The sequence below is a fragment of the Phyllostomus hastatus genome, unplaced genomic scaffold (assembly GCF_019186645.2).
Source record: "Phyllostomus hastatus isolate PE091 unplaced genomic scaffold, TTU_PhHast_1.1 phas_contig_1, whole genome shotgun sequence".
NCBI classification, from domain to species: domain Eukaryota; kingdom Metazoa; phylum Chordata; class Mammalia; order Chiroptera; family Phyllostomidae; genus Phyllostomus; species Phyllostomus hastatus.
Window position 1 is genome coordinate 21,227,781 of NW_025333498.1, and position 22,785 is coordinate 21,250,565.

At 38.8% G+C, this 22,785-nt stretch overlaps 1 protein-coding gene across 4 annotated transcripts in view; it reads left to right on the forward strand.

Moving 5' to 3' along the window:
- The window catches only part of ABCB11 (ATP binding cassette subfamily B member 11), a 98,985-nt gene that overhangs the window by 37,636 nt on the left and 38,564 nt on the right, over nucleotides 1-22,785 (forward strand). For 2 of the 4 annotated variants that reach the window (XM_045842402.1, XM_045842465.1), the window contains 9 exons: nucleotides 623-797; nucleotides 7,956-8,069; nucleotides 10,084-10,194; nucleotides 12,149-12,274; nucleotides 14,171-14,374; nucleotides 16,304-16,474; nucleotides 17,005-17,206; nucleotides 18,109-18,184; nucleotides 22,352-22,454. In XM_045842402.1, coding sequence (XP_045698358.1) covers nucleotides 623-797; nucleotides 7,956-8,069; nucleotides 10,084-10,194; nucleotides 12,149-12,274; nucleotides 14,171-14,374; nucleotides 16,304-16,474; nucleotides 17,005-17,206; nucleotides 18,109-18,184; nucleotides 22,352-22,454 — 1,282 coding nt within the window. Of the gene's footprint in view, nucleotides 1-622; nucleotides 798-7,955; nucleotides 8,070-10,083; nucleotides 10,195-10,454; nucleotides 10,585-12,148; nucleotides 12,275-14,170; nucleotides 14,375-16,303; nucleotides 16,475-17,004; nucleotides 17,207-18,108; nucleotides 18,185-22,351; nucleotides 22,455-22,785 lie in introns of those variants that run through there. The other 2 variants (XM_045842431.1, XM_045842523.1) reach the window with 2 other exon arrangements.

Sequence of the window (22,785 nt, forward strand, 5' to 3'; positions counted from 1 at the left end):
CTCCATTAATTGATTTTCTTAGATGTAGGAAGGAAGCTACAGAATGCCTGAGCTTTAAGACAATGCCCATTATTGATGGCCAGATGATAGAATTACAAAAGCTTAGTGCTTGGACTGAATTTCCACACAGTTAGCCATGTCCCATGGTGTGAATCTGACCCGTCATGTCACAACCGAACATTCTTGGTCACAGGGCAGATGGGTGAGTGCATGTGGTGCAAACAGTAGTTTCAAACCTGGGAGGGAAACAGTTGCATCATTTTCTGATAGGAAGTATGCCATGTGATTTAATAAAACAATTTAAGCACAAATAGTATTGGATTTCTCATATCCAAACATTTGTGATGAAAAATTCCTTTCTCTTAAGGGCAAAGCTTACTCCACTGTACTCATCCAGGAAGTAATCAACCATGAGGCTCTGCTAGGCATATGCCTTCAACGCATTTCATTGCCAGGTTTAAACAAACTACACAGAAGTTGCTGTTTTCTTTTCTTACAGCAGCTCTGTGTTTGGTGCTTTGTAATCATTGAAGAAAGCCACTGCATTGTGGTCTGTTTGAAACACTCTAACTTGAGCTGCTACTTCTGCTGATGAAATAGACTCACATGTTTCTCTTCACAGGTATGAGAAAAATCTTGTGTTTGCTCAGCGTTGGGGAATTAGAAAAGGGATAGTGATGGGATTCTTTACTGGATTCATGTGGTGTCTCATCTTCCTGTGTTATGCACTGGCCTTCTGGTATGGCTCCAAACTTGTCCTGGATGATGGAGAATATACAGCAGGAACCCTTGTCCAGGTACTTCGGTTTTGATGACCCTCATATGGCATTTCCTGTTGGCATCTCAGAAAAGCTGATGCATGCTCACCTGCCTGCAGTGAGCATGGAACACTGTGGATGGCTCATCGAAACACAAGAAAAACATACGCAGAGACAACCAGGTCCTTTGGGGGAATAGGGACAGAATGGCTACCCTCTCTCTAGTGGGTAGAGTGCCCGTCTCCATACCCAAGCAGATTTTTATTGAGAAAACAGACTTAGTTTGTGGATTCACAGTCTAGCAGAAAAGATCAAAAGATGTAGGTGACTTACAAAGGTGCAGACAGAACTCCTGCAGTGATTCTGGGCAAAGTTTGGGGTCTTTGACATATGAAAAGACTACAGGTTCCAAAGGTTTCCTGCCTGTGCCTTTAAATTCCAAATTAATAACATCCTCCAGCAAACAGATCTCACAGGATCTTGCATATTCTATGCCACAGGCCTGATTACCCTGGGGGCCCACTGTTTCTGGTCTGGGCTGCACCGCCCCTGCAATTTCTGCAGGCTTGAGAAGGGCAGGAGACTTGGATTTCTCACAAGGACAAAGCCAAGGGGGTAGGGGTTGATGCCATCAGCCCTTCATATCCACAGCCCCTTCCCTTAGGACTTTTCCACGTGATTGAGTCTGTCTTAGATTCATCCTGTTTCTTAGAGAATTGTTACCCGTCATTGACTGCCGACCATGCAAAAAGGAAGCCAGGCATTAGAACAGGCAGCGTTCATGCCAGGGAAATAAGTTTTGTCTCCTAAGTGGCTCCTGGTCCGGAAGTCTTTTACTCAGCCTAAGTCATGGGGGGTTACAGCTTCCTGAGACCAGGCAGGGCGGTCCCCAACAAAAAGCCCTCAGTTAAGGCATTTCATTTATTCCTTTAGTGTCTAAGGGAAGAAAGTGTCAATGATTTGATGGAGCCCCTCTGCAGAAACAAGCAGTACATATGCATTTTTATAGTAAAGGGATGCTGAGCATTTGAACTGATGAGCCAGTGACTTCATGATTTCCAATTAAATGAAGGTTTTATAGCTGTAAAACAATGATTTTTCTGACTGAGTCCAAAAGATAATGTGCCAAGAAAATTGCAAGTCAGTGATCTCTCAGTTAAAAATTAACCGCTCATATAGTTGAGCCTAATAATAGCACAAGATATGCGCTAATGGACATATTTGTGGAAACATAATGAGTTACTAAAATGTCAAGCCAATAAAATCCTCAACTGAACAGATCATACAAACATATTTTATTGGTCACTTGTGCTGTAGCCATACTACAACTAATACCATAAATACTTCAAGTTTCTGTGTCCTTTCAGTTGCTCTTTCAAGGATTAGTGAACGCCTACTATATGCCAATCCCACACAAAGTGCAGGGGGTTCAATAGTGAGCGAAAGAAATGTGATCTTTGCCCTGGTGGAATTTATAGCTTAACAAGGAAAATAAGCAATATATAAACGATCACATAAATCACATAGTGGCAAATGCTAACGTGTGTTGTAAAGGAGAGGACAGGGAACCTTTACAGTGCCTAGCAGGATACCCAGGTGTAGCAGGTCAGGGAAGGCCATTCCTCCTGCTCCCTCTCTCAGGGCGTTTCCTCCTCAGCTCAGTGCCCCTCTTATTGCAGCTGAACTGTTGTTGTTGTTGGGATTCTCAGCTGAATGGCACTATCCCAGCCAGGCTTCCATGCTCATCCACTCTTCTTTTTTCGGATTTATTCTTTTTTATTTTACATTTTTATTTATTTTTTAATTGTTTAGGTACAGTTTTCTGCCTTTTCCCCCCACCCCAGTCCAACCCCCCAGCCCTCCCCACCTCCTCCCGTTTCCGCCCCCCCCCCCACAGGTATTGTCCATGTGTCCTTTATAATTGTTCCTACAAACCCTTTACCCTTTTCCCCTGAAATTCCCTCTCCTCTCATCCACTCTTTTATTCTCTTGTACAGCTTGCTGAACTTTTCCTTCAGAGCACTTGAATAATATTGAGCATTCACATGTATTTCCATTTGTTCCCACGCCTTCCCACCCTCACGCAGTGAGCTCTACACAAGGTCAGCAAGGGAAAATGTAAAATGTATGTTTCATTTGGCCTATTAGTCATTTAATTAAGTCTGTTAATTTAAGCATATTAATTCTTCTATAAAATATTTGTGTTCCAGGTTCTTGGTAGAATGGGCACCAATTAAACAATTTAAAAAAACACAGACACCCAAAATCTTGTATATCAGAAATTTGCTGACTAAAAGCCTGAGATTTGAGATTTACTGCTTTAATAGAAATACATTTCTAGAGAAAGTTTAATGGAAATTTTGTTTGCAAATAGAAAAGATTATCAGAGGTCAAAACATAATTCATTGTATTCCATGGACTTTATTTCATTAGAGCATAATACGCTAAGAATGAGTTTTGAAATTCAGCTATTCTTTGGAAGATGAACAGCTGGCATCACTTGAACTTTGTTTAAAAAATTAAGTATGATAATGCATGTTAAGCTGTTTTATAAACTTTAAAGGGATTGTATAGATGGAAAGTGTTATCATTATCATAATTTAACCACATTCCCAACCTCGATATAGCTTTACACATTTGAAAAGCCAGTGAAAATATTGCAGGTCTGAAATCTGAGTATAAAGTCTCTTTTCTTTATTGGTCTAATGAATCTTCAGAACTTCCAGCATTTACCAAACTAGAGATACCAGTAGTTGATTTTAGTGACAGCTGCTTATACCTGCTCATTCAGCAGAAGTACATACACTGAGAAAAGACATCCTTCCTTTCATTCCATGCCTGCAAGAAGAGGACATATGTGTGCACAAATAATAATTGAGAAAAAAATAAATTGGCAAATTGGCAATTAAATAACATACAATTCCACTTGGAAACACTGAATTTAAAAAATCCTAAAAAACTCTCTTTAGCAAGAATCCACTTTTGCGGTTCTGTTAAAAGTAAAATGGAGGCATATTAAAACTTTTAGGAGTTTATTTGAGCAAAAATAATACTGTTGTGAGAGAACCTTGGTTCTTCTTGCCAAAACAGTAAAGAAGTACAGATCAGCAAGCCTATTAGCATGCAAGCAAAGTGTACAAGTGCTAACTTCTAATGGGAGAGCAAAAGCAAGGGTGGCAAGAGCAAAGTGGCTAAAGGCTGGGTGGCCAGCACCTGGGTGGACAAAAAAAGAGATGGCCAGAGGTCAGGTGGCCAGGGCCTCACAACCCCCCTCGTGTGGCAAGAAAGCCAAGAGAATGAGTCCCTTGTTCTGAGGACTTACATAATTGGTGGGATAGGGGTGAGGAAGTTACATTTTGATTCACAGGTAAGGGTGGTACCAGATTTCCCCTGAGAAGACGTGACTACCCAGATGTATGTATGTGTGGGGGTCCATTAGTCTGAATCCTTATCTTGCTCCAGACTCTATTTGTTCACTTTGTATATGTAACAGGAGGCAGGCAATCAACCAAAGTTGTTTTATGGGCTTTTCTTGGGCACTGTGGACCCCTGCCCCTTCCCTTTCCAGGCTTTGGGATGAATACACAGTCTCAAGCTTTTCTTTTTCCCAGCTAGTGGAGATGATACACACAGACTTACACCTTTCTGCACTATCATAGTTGTGCTAGTGTTGTTCAGGATGCCTGGTAATCATCAGATCAGGCTCAGGACTGCTGGGTCCATGGCTGAGATGTGTCTTCCTTTGCTTCCAGCCTCCTGTATTAAGTTCTTTGTTAGATTGTAATGGTGAGGGCCCTGCCTTTATTTCCCCTCTGGCCACTCATTCCTAGCTGCTACCTAAAAATATCAATCAGCAATGCCAAAACAAGACATTGGAAAGGCTTCACTGATAGAAGTGAGGGGAAAGACTTATAGAGAAGAGGCTGAAGCAAAGTGAGGAAATTATTTGGTTGTAACTTAAATAGTTTCCATATTTGAAGAAGCCTAATTAGTTGTTTCTGATTGGTTGTCCTTAGGTTTTGATTTCTTAACCTTGAGGAATTTCAGGCTTAGGTTTTGGTTTGTTTATATAGGCTACTAAGGCATTAAAGCCACCTCAGTCTAATTACCTCCTTGTTTAAGGAACAGTTCTCACCTTCAAGTTTCCTGTCAATTGGATTGTGGGCTATGCTATAACTTCTATAAATAATTTATTCTCTCAATTGATATTTCTTGAGTACTTACTGTTTGCAGACATGGGATTCTGCATGCCTTTAATCTTTTAGTCATCATTTTTTTCCATTTTTAAAAATTTTATTTTTCAATTATGATGTACATTCAACATTATTTTGTATTGGTGTACAGGTATACAGCACATTGGTCAATCATAAACTTTACACAGTGCTCCTTTCAATATTTCCAGTGCCCACCTGCACCATATGTAGTCATTACAATGTTATTGACTATATTCCCTATATTAGTCATCAATTATTAACTCACATTTTACTCCTAACCTCTTTCTGCAAGCCTCCTCTTATACTTCAAGAAATTTTTCTTTGGGAAGATGAGAGACATCCTTTAGCAGTATAATCATTGATCATTCTTTCTCCCCTCACCCCTCTTCTTCCTCTTTCTCCTTTCCTCTCTCTCTTTCACTCATGCATGCATGCACCTCTTTGGCTGCACTTCTGAACAGCAAACTCTGAAGACTGAGTATGCATGAACTGAGTGTTTCAACCACTCACCTAATTAACAATTAGATTAATCTGATGCATTTTGTGATGCACAAAATCATTATTGGCTGCATGGTAATTGGGCATAAATACTAAGTAGTTCACATAAATGACTATAATTAGATTCACTTGTACCCAGACAAAAATTATGCTCTGTGATTTATCAGAAAAAAAGATGAAAGGGAACTGAATGATCCAGAAGGCTGCTTTTTCATCCCCCTCTTAATTTTCAGGGCTCAATAATAAAAAATAATAGCAGTAATAGAGAGGAACATTATTCAATGTATACAAGGTGTGAAGCACTGAATGAGGTATTTAATAAAATTACCATATGTAATACAACTTCATTGTGTAATTGATGTCATTATACCACCACTTAAAAATGAAATGAAGCAATGAAGATGAGAAATATGTGCCAAGTAGTATGGAGAACTCAGGTCTCTGTGACTCCAGGGCCTGACCCACTAACCACTGTTTTCCTGCCTCTGGACCTGTCTTCCAAAAGGCCACAGATCCCCTTTACTCCAGCACAGCACCCCCATGGGGAGACTGTTTGCCAGCTGTCTTCCCTTTTCTCACACTAGTGTCCACAAGGCTAATGAGTGGTATTTGAAGTGAGAAATGATGGTCTGTTGGGATGTGTGGTCACTATTGTCAGGTACTAGGTACTTGCCCCAGTCCCATCTCTCACTTTTCTCCTAAGAACCCTGAGAGGGACCTTTGCTTGAGATAATGCTTGCAAAGCCTGGCTGAGCAAGGATTTGACCCCAAACCTCAGTTTAGGACCCTTGTGAGTCAGTCTAGAATCTAGACCAAGGGTCAGCAAACTATGGCCAGTAAGCTAAAGCCAGTCTGGTGTCTATCTTTATAAATAAAGTTTTATTGGAACACAGCCACAGCCATTTGTTTAATATTGTCTATGGCTGCTTTTGTACTAGATAGGACAGTTGAGTAAATGCTTCAGAGCCCATTTGGCCTGAAAAACCTTAAATGTTTATTCTCTGGCTGTTCACAGCAAATGTTTACTGACCCTTGATCATTATGGAAGCCTTCCATATGTGTTATGGAAGGCTTCCTTTGCTCAGGTAGAAAGATGTTAAATGAAGTGGTTTTAAACCCAAATTACACCACAATTACTATTCTGTCTGTTCATCTTTTCACTTCCTAAGTATGGAATCTTGCTTATTTCATCATCACCATCATCACTATTATTTACATGGCTGAACTGGATTAATCACCTTTACATGCATTATCTCATTTAATGCTCATAACAATTCCATGAGATACATACTCTCATTATCCCTGGGTTACAGATAATGAAACTGGGTCTTGAAAGATAATGTAATCTGTCCATGGAAGGAGCAACCTGCCATAGACAAGGAAAAGAAATGAGAAGGACAGATGAGATAATGTCTGGTCCCATGTGTTGAATGGGGAATTCAGGGAGAAGTCAAAAGGAGGCTGGCCTACATAATCCTGACCTGTGGAGTGGAGAGGTTACTGAAGAGGGAGGGAGATGGCTGCAAGGCTAAGAGAAGTCCCATGATCCAGCCATAAGGAAGAGAGAGGGTGGAGAGGGACTCTGGGAAGAATCCAGTTCATGGAAACCACTACAGACTAGGATGAATTGATTACCTGAAAAAGACAGTATTTATGCAGAAGGCAACTTTTAGCTCAGCAGATAACTATAGTCCCCGATAGATGGTGGCCATTGAAACAACCTCCATGTGAGTCATGAGACTAGCAAGCATCTGTGGTTGAAAAGGTAGAGAGAAGGAGTCCTGTGCTCTTCCTAGAGGCCAATGTGAGGAGTTGCCTCATTGCCTCTTCCTTTATACACAGCACTGATAAAAACAGAGTGCTGCTTGGTAGGAACATCTAGCCATCATCAGGTAGCCTCTACCTAACCTAGTGAGATGGCTGGGCTGGTGAGTCAAGGACAGCTTCCCCAGCTCTGCACAGCAACCTCTCCACTCCACCTGCATGCAATCTCCAGCAGATGAGCCTGGGAGGTAAACAGAATGTCAGTCATGAGTCTGGGTTTAGATATTGCTCTACCACCTAATATATGTTGTAACCTCCACACACATCTGTTTCCATACACATCTTTTATAAGGACTAAATGAAGTGGTACAGGTGAAGCATTCAGAAACATACTTTATTATTGTTATTATTTTTGGTAGTAGTAGTATAGTACTAGTAGTAGTAGCAGTAGTTATCCTAATAACTAGTATACTAGTAGCAGCACTGTAGTAATAGCAGTTGTAGCAGATCTATATTACACATACCAATCTCTAGGGCAATCAAGTTAATCATAGTGTCTTTGTTGTTTCAAGGAACCTTTAACCAGAGAAACCATTATAAGGCTACTTATATAGTAAATTATCATATCACTATTCTAACCCACTTTGTGTTGATTTAAATCTCTGAGTTCACATGGATAGCTCCAAAACACATGAAAACTATGTTTATCTCTTCTCATCAGATTTTTCTCAGTGTCATAGTGGGAGCTTTAAATCTTGGCAATGCATCTTCTTGTTTGGAAGCCTTTGCAACTGGTCGTGCAGCAGCTACCAGCATTTTTGAGACAATAGACCAGGTATGTGAAAGCCGAAAGTAAAGGCCACTCACAGGTTGGTGTGGGAAGAGAAATGAACTCTCGAGGAATTTACCCTCAGTGTGAAAAGCTACGAGGAACTATCGCAATGCCCTTAATCCAGCTGTGCTTAATAAATGTCATGAGTCAGATCCTATTGTGAACTGGGCATGCAAGAGTGAAACAGAATCAATAAAAATCCTGCTGTCATATTGTAATTAGGAAACAGGCAATAAAGGAGTAAGCACATTCAAAGGTAAGATAACATTGAACAGGACACTGAAAGAAATAAAATAGGCCAGTGTGATAACAATTAGGGGTGGGAAGGAGTCTTTAAATTGAGTGGTGATGATTACATCATCTCTGAGGAGGAAGTATTTGAGCTGAGCACCAAAGGAGTCAAGTTGGCCATGCAAAGGGAGACTGGGGGTGGGGTGGGGGTGGTTCATGGGACGTAAGAGTGGGAAGGTTATTGATGGAACAAAGGCTTCCAGTTGGAAAAGGGCTTGGTGAAAGCAAGGGACTATAACAAGGTCAGTGTAATGGAGCAGAGTAAGCAAAGGACAGAGGCTGGACGGATGGCAAGGGACTAGATCATGCAGGACTTGAAGGCCAAGTTCATGAGACTGGATTATCTTCTAAATGTGACAGAAAGTCTATACAAGCTTGAAGAGGACCCTGGTAGTATGGCTAGGATTTTTCTGGTTAATCTCTTGAATCAAGCTAGAAAGTCAAAATTCAAGAACAGAAAGGGAAGATGGTGGCAATGTATTTTTTTTTCTCTGAAAAAAAATGCCCCCGGCTAAGAGAGGCCCTGTAAATCCAGAGGCACTTTGTGGGTTTCCCAAGTCATCACTGTGTATGAGGCATGTAACCTGTCTGAGAAAATTTCCCATCACTGTATCTTTTATACTTGGGGGTTTTATGTATTTGAGATATGCAGAGATTGTTGAAAAATCACGCAGCCCTGTTGAACAGCCCAGATTCCATCTCATTCTTGGGTTGTTATATGCTCAACTAAGATGATGAGTCTAAAAGGCCCCTGAAATTATTTCAAAAAAAATTAAGGCATTTAAAAATTATTTTATTATTTTTACTAAAGACCCAAGGAGAAAGTTGGCTATACTATAGCTTGAAAGAGAGGTGTGAGCATGAATTTCTCTCACTGGTGTGGAAGAGAAAAGAAGCTGACCCGGGAGTGTCTGGCGGCAGGAGAGGACCTTCACTGTTACCTGGTGAAGTTCTAGGTTAGGCTCACCACTAACAACAGCAGAGGTGACATTCAGCACATCTATTGAAAGTTTGTAGTGTCTGAGGACACCAGCTGAGCACATTCAGTTGGTTTTCATCATCATTTATAACAGATACTCAAATGTTAGACCCCAGTTTGGTTGACTAGTTATGTGGCCTTACGCAAGATACTTAACCTGTCCTCCACTTCCTGAAGTGAAAAAAATGGCCATATCATCTGTCTTGTTAGGTTATACTGATAATTACTTACATGAAAAAATTATACTAAAACACCTTGTACATTGTCTGCTATAGTATCTTAATAATATAATAATACCTGATAATCTTAATATATTGTATACTAATATATTAATTATATATCAGTATATAATATCATAGTAATGTATCAATAATTAAATTAACTAATGTGATATTATATATAATTTTAAATTAAGTGATAATATTTTATATTATCTATAGTTATTTATGTTATACATAACATACATTTACCTATAATACATATTGCATATATGTATTAATATATGTGCAATATAACATAACACTATTAATATATAGTGGTATAATATCCCATTAATATTTCAATAAGTAGTAGTGAGTATTATTACTAGTATTAATAATTACTTAATGTGGAAGCAACTTATCTTTAGTGTGTCTCTGCAATGTTTTACCTGGCTATTATTCTCCTTTATGAGTAAATTCAATTGAGATGGACAGTAAATGTATCTAATGCATGTTGTTGCTGTCTCCCTTTTATATTCCATTCCAGAAACCTGTTATTGACTGCATGTCAGAAGATGGTTACAAGTTGGATCGAATCAAAGGTGAAATTGAATTCCGTAATGTGACCTTCCGCTATCCTTCCAGGCTGGAGGTGAAGGTAAGTGCCAATCTTTTCTCCAGGAACAGCAGCATTTTCTTCCTTGATGATTCATTTCCAGAGCCACACATTGCTAGTTTTTCTGAAGCATGACTCAGTTTCCAGCAACACGGGAAAGGAGCACATTTCTCTGGAAGTGCCCTTGGGTGATGTGTCACTTCCCAGGCACCAAACCACATTCCTTTGTGACGCAACGTTGTGCAAGTTCCTCTGGTGGGGACAGTCTGGAAGCACATTCCAGCGAAGTGCACTTTATGAACTGCAGAGCTGAGTGTGCCGGGTCCTGTCATGGCAACCACAGGCTCCGAAAACTGCAAGGCAATCAGAGCAATGAAGGAGTGCAGCTGTGCCCAACTGCTCCGTAGTGACAGCAGAAGCGGCATACTCGAGGTGGGCAAGGGATGAGGTGGCGGAGGAGAGCCGCTGCCTCCGCAGTTATTTCCTTCTTATCTGTGATTTCACAGGGCTACTAGATCAGTCCTCCATGCGAAGGTGATCTTGTGATGTGTTCATATGTCACTCATGGTGAAGAAAATTCAGTTTTCCTGTACCTACTGAGCAAACATCTTTAAAGGCAATTTACTCTATAGGAAAATTGAGATCTACTTTCCCTGAATGAATTGGCTTTGAAATAAGACTTATTCCTCATTTTGAACAGAGTATCTCTAGCCACCCTTTCTTAATATTTCTGTTATCCCTGCAGAACTAAATTTCATGCAACTTAATTTTGATACCACATACCTATAACACACATGCATACATACATCCATATTGTATGTGTAAAGCATAAGTACATATATGTTATTACATTATGAAATATATTTGATTAATGTTATATATTACATATATATATATAAACATTCACTGTCATAACATGTGAAAGTACTTTGGGAAATACAAATCACAAAGTAGTATTCACTCAGTAAAGATCTTTGAAGGGATGGCTAAAAAGTTCTTTTATAATATTTGTTCAGAACCAGCTTAGAATAGCTATTCAACAAATACTAGTTAAATGGAAACACAGTTATTTCATTTCTGCTTTACCTTCTAGTCCCGATACCAAAAGTTTGTTTTAATACATATCTTCTTACTTAGATCTATAAATATTCTTCATTCATACCCGTGTATGCATTTAGCCTTGCCGGGCGCCACAATGTCCTGAGACTACAGTGGTTAAACACAAAAAAGAAGCAGCAGCAGCATACTCAATGCCTGCCTGCCGGGCGCGGGGCGGGAGGGGGAGGGGCGGGGCGGGAGGTGGAGATTACAGTCCAGTAAGTGAAAATTTGTTAGCCTGACCCTCTAGTCACACAGAGGACCCCAAAGCAGCTCTACAAAATAAGTACAAAAATTACCACTGAACTGGTGAAAATATCCAACAGACGGTTTTGATTTACTTTTCGTGCTTCCCTTTCTAGACTTTGCAGCATTCATTCTCTACCTTGAACTTTGCTACCTAGAGCTTTGCACCCAGCAAACATATCACAGCCACTCAAATAATATGTTCACACACAATGCAAGTGTATGACAGCTTAACCTTGCACACTGGCTTATTATTAATATGCAGTCAGTAAATTAGTATTATATTTCTAACCTGATGGCTTTCTTCCCTTAACTAATTGGGACAGTTTTCTTGGCATATCCTGGTATGTCCAAAAAGTTTCAAATTAAATCCTGGAACATTTAAAAGTTAGGCCTGGTTGATTTACTTTAACTTCGAGGGTTATTAGATATCAATTTATTTGATGGGCACAGCTATCAGTCAAATCATCAGTAGCATGCTAAATGCTAAAACCTCATCCTAGGCACTGTTTAGAAATTTTCTGCTTATTCATGGATACCCGTGGGCATTGCTTACAGCTCATAAGTAAACAAACACAATGTCCTCACAAAGCATCCTAACTTGTAGCCTTATTGCCAACAATCTGAACATTGTTCTTTTCTTTTCTCTCAGATTTTAAATAACCTCAGCATGGTCATCAAGTCTGGGGAGGTGACAGCTATGGTAGGACCCAGTGGGTCTGGGAAGAGCACTGCCCTGCAGCTCATTCAGCGATTCTACGACCCCAGTGAAGGCATGGTGTGTGTCTTCCAGAAAGTTCTCGGTACAGGGGGTGGGAGTGTGCACACGGTGATAACGTACTCAAACACAAAAGCCTAGCACACACCGAGGCCATCCTGACACACACATAGTTGACTCAATGTTTTCACTCGCTGCACTAATTCCCGGCATGACCGTGTTCACTGAAGAACCAGTCCACTCGCCCAGTGATGGGACTGACTGTGCAGGTGCATTCAAAGCAGTACTGCTGCCTCTTCAGTGAGCCAAGGTTTTCATTTATTTCTTTGTATTATAACAGAATTATTATTGTTCTCCTGAAGTTTTTCAAATGCTAAGTATAGGAAAGTTTACATGGCTAGAACTAATGGAACAGCTCATTTTTTTAGTATATTTTATTAATTATGCTATTACAATTGTCCCCAATTTTTCCCCCTCTGTCCCCACTCCACCCTGCACCCGGCTTCTCCAGCATCCTCCCCTGCCACCTTAGTTCATGTCCATGGGTGGTACATATAAGCTCTTTGGCTTCTCCATTTACTATACTATTCTAAATCTGCCCCCCCCCCACCTATTTTGTACCTACCAGTTATGCTTCTTATTCCCTGTACCTTCCCCCCATCTTACCCTTTCCCCCTCCCCATTGATAACCCTCCATGTGATCTCCATATCTGTGATTCTGTTCCTGTTTTAGTTGTTTGCTTAGTCTTCGTTTTTTGTTTTTCAGGTTCAGTTGTTGATAGTTATGAGTTTGTTGTCATTTTACTGTTCATAGTTTCCGATCTTCTATTTCTTAGATAAGTCCCTTTAACATTTCATATAATAAGAGCTTGGTGATGATGAACTCCTTTAACTTTACCTTATTGATTACTGCTTTGAGAAGTTAGGTTTAAAAAATATTATATATCAGAAGCTACTTACTTTTTTTTTCTGCATGTTTGATTATAAACATAGAATGAAACTAAGACATAAATATTAATAATTTCCATTTATCATATATTATAATTCAAGTACCTAATAAAATGATTACTTATTTTCACAATGATTGCAAAAGGTAAACATCATTTTACAAATGTGGAAAAAGTCAGAGGAGATTGAGACTTGCCCCTGATTTAATCCCAGGTTTGCTGGTTGCCAAAGGCTTTTCACTCTCTAAGTTACTCCTGTCAACATCTGCTTAGTGCTTTGGAGTGGAGTCATTGGAGTACATATTAAAGACTTCAATGTAATGCATTCTCTATAGTGTGTGTCCTGCTACACTAACATGGCAAAGGAACCAGAATTTTCCTTCATCACAGACATTTCATTTTCTGATTGGATATTTTTTGCACATACCTGCATAACTACACTCTCAATATGCAAAAATCATGGCTTCTTGATGTAAGATTTTTATATTTTTGCTAATAATATAAGTTTAATTTTCTCATTCCACTTGATAGCTTCAATTGCTATTGGACACCAAAGTGGTAATTGGTGAATCTGGCCAGAAAGTTAAGAGTTACTGTAAAACATATATACAAGATAGGGGTCATAAGGATATACAATGATAGTGATTATTGCTTATTTTCATTGCATCTTTTGAAGTCCATTTTAGGTCACAAGTCAAAACATAGTAAAAGTATTAAAAGTACATTGAGTAGCTGATTCTATCCTTTACTGAGAAACTAAAACCTTTTGCTAATCTTATTAAGTGATCTTTCACATCATTTGTGTTTCTACAATGAACCTACAGCTCTATTTGATTTCAGTTATATACTGTCAATCATTCTTATATAAGCAACCACACTCTGAGAGGATCTGCCTCTGTTACAGTCTTGTTGGTCTCTCTCTTTTCTCCCCACGGGTTAAGTACAACATAGCATTATGATTCAGTTCCCTAAGGGAATCCAAGACAGGTGATGTGCTCATGCTCTCTAGGTGACTTTGGATGGCCATGACATCCGCTCCCTTAACATTCAGTGGCTCAGAGCTCAGATTGGAATTGTGGAGCAGGAGCCCGTGCTCTTCTCCACCACCATCGCCGAGAACATCCGCTATGGCAGAGAAGACGCCACAATGGAAGACATAGTCCGGGCTGCCAAGGAAGCTAATGCCTACAACTTCATCATGGCTCTGCCGCAGGTAACCCTTGCGTCCGTTCCGGGGGAAACGCGTGACAGGGAAAAACACTTCTACGATATGTCTTTGTTTTCATTTGAATCCTAAGTTATTAATGACATATTTCAGCTTCATGCCGGGAAATGTACCATGAGTTTTCTGCTTTATTTGAAACTGTTATTAATCTATTTTTTTAAAGATTTTATTTATTTATTTTTGGGGGAGGGAAGGAAGGGGGAGAGAGAGAGAGAGGGAGGGAGAGGGAGAGAGAGAGAGAGAGAGAGAGAGAGAAACATCAATGTGCGGTTGCTGGGGGTTATGGCCTGCAACCCAGGAATGTACCCTAGCTGGGAATCGAACCTGGGACACTTTGGTTCCCAGCCAGCGCTCAATCCACTGAGCTACGCCAGCCAGGGCTGAAACTGTTATTAATCTATTAAAAGTCTCCAAATTGGGAGACTTTTTTTTAAAAGTTCACTTTGACATAGATACAATTTCCTTATTCTTTCCATTAAGCATTTTTCTAAGCAGATGATAAATTTATGTGGCAATAACTTGCACAATCTTCTTTTGATATCTCCCATTGTCATTTAATTTTCCTGTGCTTAGACAGCTAATAGGTGTCCTCAGTACTGTACTAATATATTCAAAAATTCCTCCTTTATCTTCATTTTAAGCAACAATGCCAACATAACCAATCCCATATTATTACATGGATTTTCCTCCTAAGGGTTAGCTAAATCAAAGAAGGGTTATTATTAGTTAAAACATATATAGTGCTTACTACAAACCAGGCATTGTTCTGAGCAGTTTGCATCTATTTAGCCCTCATAACCATCCTTCCAGGCAGCTACTATTATTCTCCTGAACACAAATGGAGAACTGAGGCTCTGAGAGGTCCAGTAACTTGCTCAAGGCAGGAGAGATCAGGTTCACAACCAGGGATCTGGTTCCAGAGTCTGTGCTCCAGAACACTTTCTTTTTTTCCTTCCTTCCTTCCTTTCTTCCTCCCTCCCTCCCTTTTTCTTTTTTCTAAGCCAGCACTATTTTATTTTTATTTTTTTGTTGTTGTTGAAACTATTACAGATGTCCCCCATTCCCACCCCTGTTTTGCCCCCTCTAAAACACTTTCTAGTGAACTTTCTAAATGTCCTGTATGGATAGGATTACAGCTGTGAGTTTAACATAGTGTAGTGGTTAAAGTGTATAAAGCTTTAGCATCAGAATGCCTTCATACAAATGCTAGCTTCTCTACTTGCAAGCTTTGTAAACTTGGGGAAGTTACTTTACCCGCTTATACCCCAGCATTTCATTATCCATCGACTGAGGAGAATAGCAGTACTTATCTCATGGGGCATCTGTGAAGACTAAATAAGAAAATGTGTAAAGAGCTCAGTTCTCTGCTTTCTTTGTATATGGTGGGTGTTCATCTCGTGTTGACTATTAATATGCAAGAGAAGAGTCTGACATCAATGCTTTGTTGTTCCAATATAATGCTACATGTGCAAGATATTCAGTAACTATTTGCTGTCAATGGTAATGATTATAAAGATAGTTTGGTCTTTTATTCACAATATAAAAACAGCTTTAGCATTGTGTTTTCTCTGTTGTCTAGCTAGAGAAAAGAAACAAGATTTGATATGTGCTTTAATCCTCTAATGGATTTTCAAGACTCTAATCAACTTTTAGTTTGGTGGAAACATCTTATTTGAGGTTGAGCTAAACAGAAATATTTATACAGCCAGTGAATCTTGAAATAAAAGAATAAATCAATTTATTTATCTTACACACAAATATTGATGAGACAACCTGTTTCAGGAAAGGGCATCTTAGTAAAAGCTGGACCTATGTGGATTCATGCTTGAGGAGGAAGCTAGAAAGGACCTCCTGATGGGTTACTGTCAGGAATTATCAAATTCTTCCTTGTTGTTACTGGTATCACTTTCTTCCCAGAAATTTGACACTCTCGTTGGAGAAGGAGGAGGCCAGATGAGTGGTGGCCAGAAACAAAGAATAGCCATTGCCAGAGCCCTTGTCCGAAATCCCAAGATCCTGCTTTTTGACATGGCTACTTCAGCACTGGACAATGAGAGTGAAGCCATGGTGCAAGAGGCATTGAGTAAGGTTTGTTGAAAGTCTGAGTTTATTTTGCATGTGGAAATGTTTGTGCTGCTTTAGAGAGGCTGCTGTTTGAGAGAGGAGAGAGGGAGAGCTGGAGAGAGAGAGGCGACATGAGTCAGTGTATGCAGTCTGACTGTTTGGGAAACATTGGCTGACTACAGTGTTCCTCACAGTTGAACAGAAGACACAGGATTTGCTTCCAAAAGTCACACATATCAAATTTAAAATCTTTAAAATTAAATTTAAAACATGTTTTAATAACTTAAAATATGTGACTTAAAATTAAATTTAAAACATGTTTTAATAACTTAAAACATGTGACTTTTACATTCCCTTTTTTTGTTTTTAGCTGTTGATTAATAGCAGCAATGGAACAGCAATGTGAGAAAGTGTACTGGCCATTTCTAAGGCCTATTTAAGGATTTTCCCAGGGACCAAGGTTCTGACTTACTTGCAGATTCTGAAATGATCCAAACATTAATGTCAGCTCTATCTTACAGTCTCATTTAACGGCACACTGTCCATTGTTACAGATGCAGCAAGGGCGTACAATCATTTCAGTCGCTCATCGCCTATCCACAGTACGAGCTGCAGATGTCATTATAGGTTTTGAACATGGCACAGCAGTGGAAAGAGGCACACATGAAGAACTGTTGGACAGGAAAGGAGTTTACTTCACTCTGGTGACCTTGCAAAGTCAAGGAGATCAAACCCTTAATGAAGAGGGCATAAAGGGCAAGTGACTTTTTCATTATGCTTATACATTATGTTAAATAGTTAACATATATAATGCTTTATGTGTTTCCATGCACTTCAACATAAACTGTCTTATTTGTTCTCCCAAAAGCTCTTGGATGCATTATATAAATGATAAAAGAACAGGAGTCAGGAGGTTCAGTTACTTCATGAAATAGAGCTAGAACCCAGGTCTTCTGTGGAAAAAATATTCAACTCCATCTTCCTCCCTTTCCCCCAAACTTTGCAAATAAGAGAGGTTTCCTATAGTGCCCTGCATACAATAGGAGTGTTATTCTTGTTGGTTGAGTGAATTAATCAATGACTAAAATATTTTGTGCTTATTTTTACTAATGTAAGTAGATACTTCAGGTACTAGTACACCTTCTGAATTTTTCAACCTAAATTTTTAGATTTGGTAGTTTATCCCAACCTGTATCAGTCAACCACTCCATACTTTCTATACCATATCACATATCAATTTTTGAACTCCACTGGGTATAACTCTATAGTCTAACTGTATATAACTGTATGCATTTAACATGTGTGATTTATTCTGAATGATTTTTTTTAAAAAATTAGTGAGTCTATTATTTTTTTCCCTACTTCTAGTGGGCTTTCTTTATGTTTTTTTTTATGATTCATGCTATATCTATTTCTGTGGTAATAACATATTAGCTATTTAATATATATACAGTTCAAAAGATTCAGTGTTGCTGAGTATTTTGAAATATTTTTTGTTAGGAGGTGCTGGACAAGTGCTAATTATTGCAATAAAGTTAACAGAATGTTTTAGCATCAGACGTAGTAATGGTACATGAGGCAGGCAGAGTAAATAATTTTATTTTGATATGGTTCTGCTTATGGCATGCACTAAGGTATCCCTTATGCTGTGTTAACAGGAAAAGATAACACCGAAGGTGCTTTACTTGAGAGCAGACAGAGCTTTAGTGGAGGGAGCTACAGGGATAGTTTAAGGTAAGTTCAAACCATGGGGCTGATGTTAGGTTTTCAAATATTCTTAGGAGCCTTCTGCAGCAATGATCCTCAGGCAGTGTCTCAGGTGCTCCCAGGAGAGCCCTGAGCATAGCCCCAGGGCTTGGGCAGTAGCAACAGTTCAAAAGAAGCCTAGTTGGCTGAACTGACATTCCTGTTTCTGATTCATGCGGATTTTTTTCTTTATCTTCTCATCTTACTGAGGGTGGGGTCATGGTAGATATGCTCTGTAGTTAAAATGTTGTTTATTGGCTTTAGAAAGAGTATTTTAAAAAAATCTGTGTTTCGTTTTTTCCCCTAAAGCTAACTGTGAAATGAATTACCATCTTACATGGAGGTCAATTTCATTCTTTAGCTCTACTCTTTAACCTACTGAATTGCAACTGAATTCAAATATTTCTTCTTCCAGAGTAACCCATCCAAAACCATATTATGTTTTAATTAGATTAAATAAGAAATGTATTTTCTAATGTTTAGAGAGAATTTTCCTAAACACCAGCTGTTTCTTTTTTCAAAAGTTTAACTATTTTTCTATGGATGACTATATGGGTGTTCACTCTCAAAACATTTTTGGGGTATGATTATTAGCAAGACTATAAATTTTAGTTTTTCATCCTGATTTAAAAGTTTTAATAAAACTTTTAATATTAAAAATGGGTACTTTAATATTAAAAGACTTTGAATTAAGAAGAATTCTGCTCAGGAATATGTCTATATTCATGAAAATATCATTGAAGATTTTTTTCTTAAGTTAGAATACTGTAGTAGGCAATGAGCTGACAGCATATTCCTCTACCATTTTCTTAGCATTGCTAGATCATTTAATTCAAACACTGCTCTGAGCAAAAGCTGTCACTGGACTTGTTCATTCAAGATAGAGAACTAATCATTTATTGCAAAAAAACGGTTAAAGAGCTTAAAACAAAACATTCAGGTAACAACTTCAAGTAGTTCAAATACAAGTTTATTTATTTTTAATATTCAAAGGAGAGTCCACTAAGTTTATGCTTAGAGTTTTGTATTTTTCCTTTTGAGAACAAAACTATACAGAAAAATTTCATAAAATGCTATTTTTATTGAATTTGGAAAATAATGAAATGATAATTTCAAGGTACTCTAGGAAGTAAAAGCTATAAAATTGCCAAAATTATTTGTTAGTTTTTATAGATATCTGGCATTATGTCTATTCATGCTTTTCTGAAACCAGGCAAGGTCAGGCATTCATGTGCAGTTTGGCTGTAGACTAATCATGCTTTTCTGATTAGAAGAAACAATTAAATTATAAGGATCATTAGAATCATGACCTGAAGATAAACTAACTTCTTAAACACAGAAAATGACTAGGCATCGCCTTTGATCATTGGGTGAAAGGTTGCAAAAAAGAGTTGTATCTCATGTCAACAAGAAAAGGGATATTTTCTTAACTTTCCAAATGAACCAAATCTACCTGTTCTAAGTAGTTTACTTACAGTTTATTATTAAGACCTAATAAACATTTTAGTACATACAAATGTTTCTTTTCCTATTTGACCATTTGTTCTCACAAATTATACATTTTGGTGACTAGGATGAGAAATCCAGACATATAGTCTATACATAGAAAATGGCTATTAACCTTCTGCAGAGAAAAATTTGTAAGTTCAAGAGAGAAGGATGGTTAAAAATACCTCATTGTGTATGCTGACAGATTTTATTTTGCTAAAAAATGACTAAGTGGAGTGTTAATTTGTGTCTTATTTCCTTGCCTGCAGTCTTTCTGAAAGCTAAGTCTCTCTTTAGTCATATATTTTAGGTTCAAGAACAATTTAATGGATAATAGCAATTAATTTCCAAAATAATAATGTTGAGAGAGAACAAGCGTCTATTCCCCAAATTCGCTGTTTTTATTTGCAGTAGGAAGTGGTGATGCAGCTTCTGAGAAAGGGAGTGGCAGGTGTAGGTTTCTGGGAAGAGGTGAGAGAGAATTCTAACTCTGGTGTTTATGGTAGATTGGAAGGGGAACTGGATGACAGATAGAGTGCCTGAGGAACTGTCTCATTGGGGCCACTATGACAGACATGTGGAATGATATGGGGGATAGGAAGAGAGGCTTAGGTCATGTAAGATTAAAGAGTAGAAGTCTGAGGGGACAGGGACAGAGATCTTCCTATGCTCAGAACTGGGAGGTAGTCAACTGAATTTTTACACCTTCCTCTTTCCACATACTCCTCCTATGGGTTCTAATGCTTTCAGTTTTATTTTAGCCCCACGACCTTAAGTCTCAGCCTTATCATGCACTCATCCTTCTCCAGGTGACACCTGTCTGCTCCTTACACCTTCTGGAGAAGACAGCTCCACCTTAGTTACCTAACTCAAAGAAATGACTATGGCTGAAGATCAAGTGGGAGGGAAATGTGGTGTCCCAGAAGAAGCCAGTTCGGTAGCAGGCAGTAGGGATGAGGAGAGGTGTCATGCTTGTTCTTAATGAGGTTTGGCAAGAGTTTGAATATGCAAGATTGAGGAAGAGGGAGGACTTGAGATAAATGCACCTGGGTTGTTGAACCTGGGTGACTAAGAGAATGGTGGTATCATTAACAGAACGTGGTAACAACTTAAAGTAATTAGGTTGATGCATTACTGCCTTCTCAAAAAGGCTAGATGGCATATATAATAGGCACCACCTTGATATTTGTTTTAGCCCAATTTCACCTGGATAGAAATGATAAAGACTTGTGATAGAGATAGAGACTTGTGAATGGCTCTATCTAGATTGCACAAAGCAGTTGATGTAGGTCTCTTCATCTCTAATTTCTCTCTCTTTACATCATATTAGTTCCAGTTAAATGCTTTGATAAGGAAGCTTCCCTCCTCTCAAGTCTTCAGCATTGCCTTATCATTGAAAACTCTGCAAATGAATGAAAACCTAACCCAACCTGGTTTAACCTTTAAAGGGAGAGAATCAGTTGACATAACTAAGCAGTCCTTGAAGGATGCCTTGGCTACTGGCAAGGCTGAGGCATCAAAGATATGTCCAAATCTTTCTCCACTTCTCAGTTCTACTATTTTTTTTCACTGTTGGCTTTATTTGTCAGGAAGCTTCTTAAGAGTTTTGACATAATTACCAGCAGCTCCCAATGCTACATATTTTCACGTTTAACCTAGAGGAGAGTAGGAGTCTCCTTCCCAGAAATTTCAGGAAAACAAAACAAAACAACTTGAACCAATTATTGCCTGTATCTGTCCTGTACTAAGTATATGTAATGAATATACCTGTTCTCTCCTCTCTTCATGCTTCCATTTACATTATTCTCTCATTCAGAAGTGCTTTTCCTTTTAGCCTACAAAAACCCAAATCCTTCATTAGTTACCTCTTCCAAGAAGCTTTTCATGGAAATACCTGCCATACATTTCTTTTTCCTTTAAATTTCCATACTCTTTATTCAGACCTGCTTTATAGCACTTAGCACATTCTTCCTTAGATCAGGACTGGGTACATGTGTTGCTCTTCTGTAAGACTTAAGCTCCTTGAGGGAGAAGCCTGTGATTGACCAGATCCCACGACACCCAGGACTGGTTCGCATGCTGTAGTTGCCTAATAAACATCTGCTGACTGAATGAATGAACACATCAAGCTAAATTAGATTTCTTAAGATATTTGTTGATAAAATGCATCCTTAGAGGTGAGATATAGCATGGAGAAAATCTCACCAGGGGTTTTTTCCTCCCAGTAGCTCATTTGTATCCAGGTGGCATTACTTTAAAGTAAGCACACGGTGAGGGCAGGGTGGGGAGAGGGAGGCCAAAACTGTAACTCACAACCAGAAGGGAAGTAAAGGCAACAGACCATTGCCATTAAAGTGATTAGCAGAGCCAAGTGGGTTTAGAACAGGTTTGAGTCTTACACATTTTTCTGGTAAACTAGTAGGACAACTGTACCCCCTTCTCTTTCTAGCCTCTGGATCAAGGTCCAGCTTGGGGCTGAGAGCAACCCCACCAGTTAATTCTACCCTAAGAATAGCTCTGTCAGGTCTAACCACAAAGCTCCCTTATCTGGTTACAGTGTGACCTGGCAAACATTTCTGTATTTGACATGTGTTGTAAACTTCGATACCAGTTGAGTCCTGTTCCAACCTGCCCACAATCTACACTTTTTCATCTTTTTATTTACAGAGCTTCCATCCGGCAACGCTCCAAATCTCAGCTTTCTTACTTGGCACACCAGCCTCCATTAGCTGTTGTAGATCATAAATCTCCTTATGAAGAAGACAGAAAGGTCAGTAACCAACCACTCATGAGGGAGTGATCTCTCCTGGGGACTATTGTATACCCTTAAAACCTAGAATGTGAGTTTTCAAGGCCTATATCTAGTAATATTTCATGAAGTCAAACTAAATGGAAGAACACATTAGGACCTGATGGAAACTCTAAATTTTACAAAATCTTTTTAAAGAAACAAAGATTAATTAAGTACTTTTAAGAATATGCGGTAACTAAAACTGGATTATTAAGGGTTAATTAATAGTCCTTAACTACAGCATTTTAATAAACATAGGCAAATTACAAGTACTTAGCAGATTATTTGATTATATAGATACCCTTTAAGA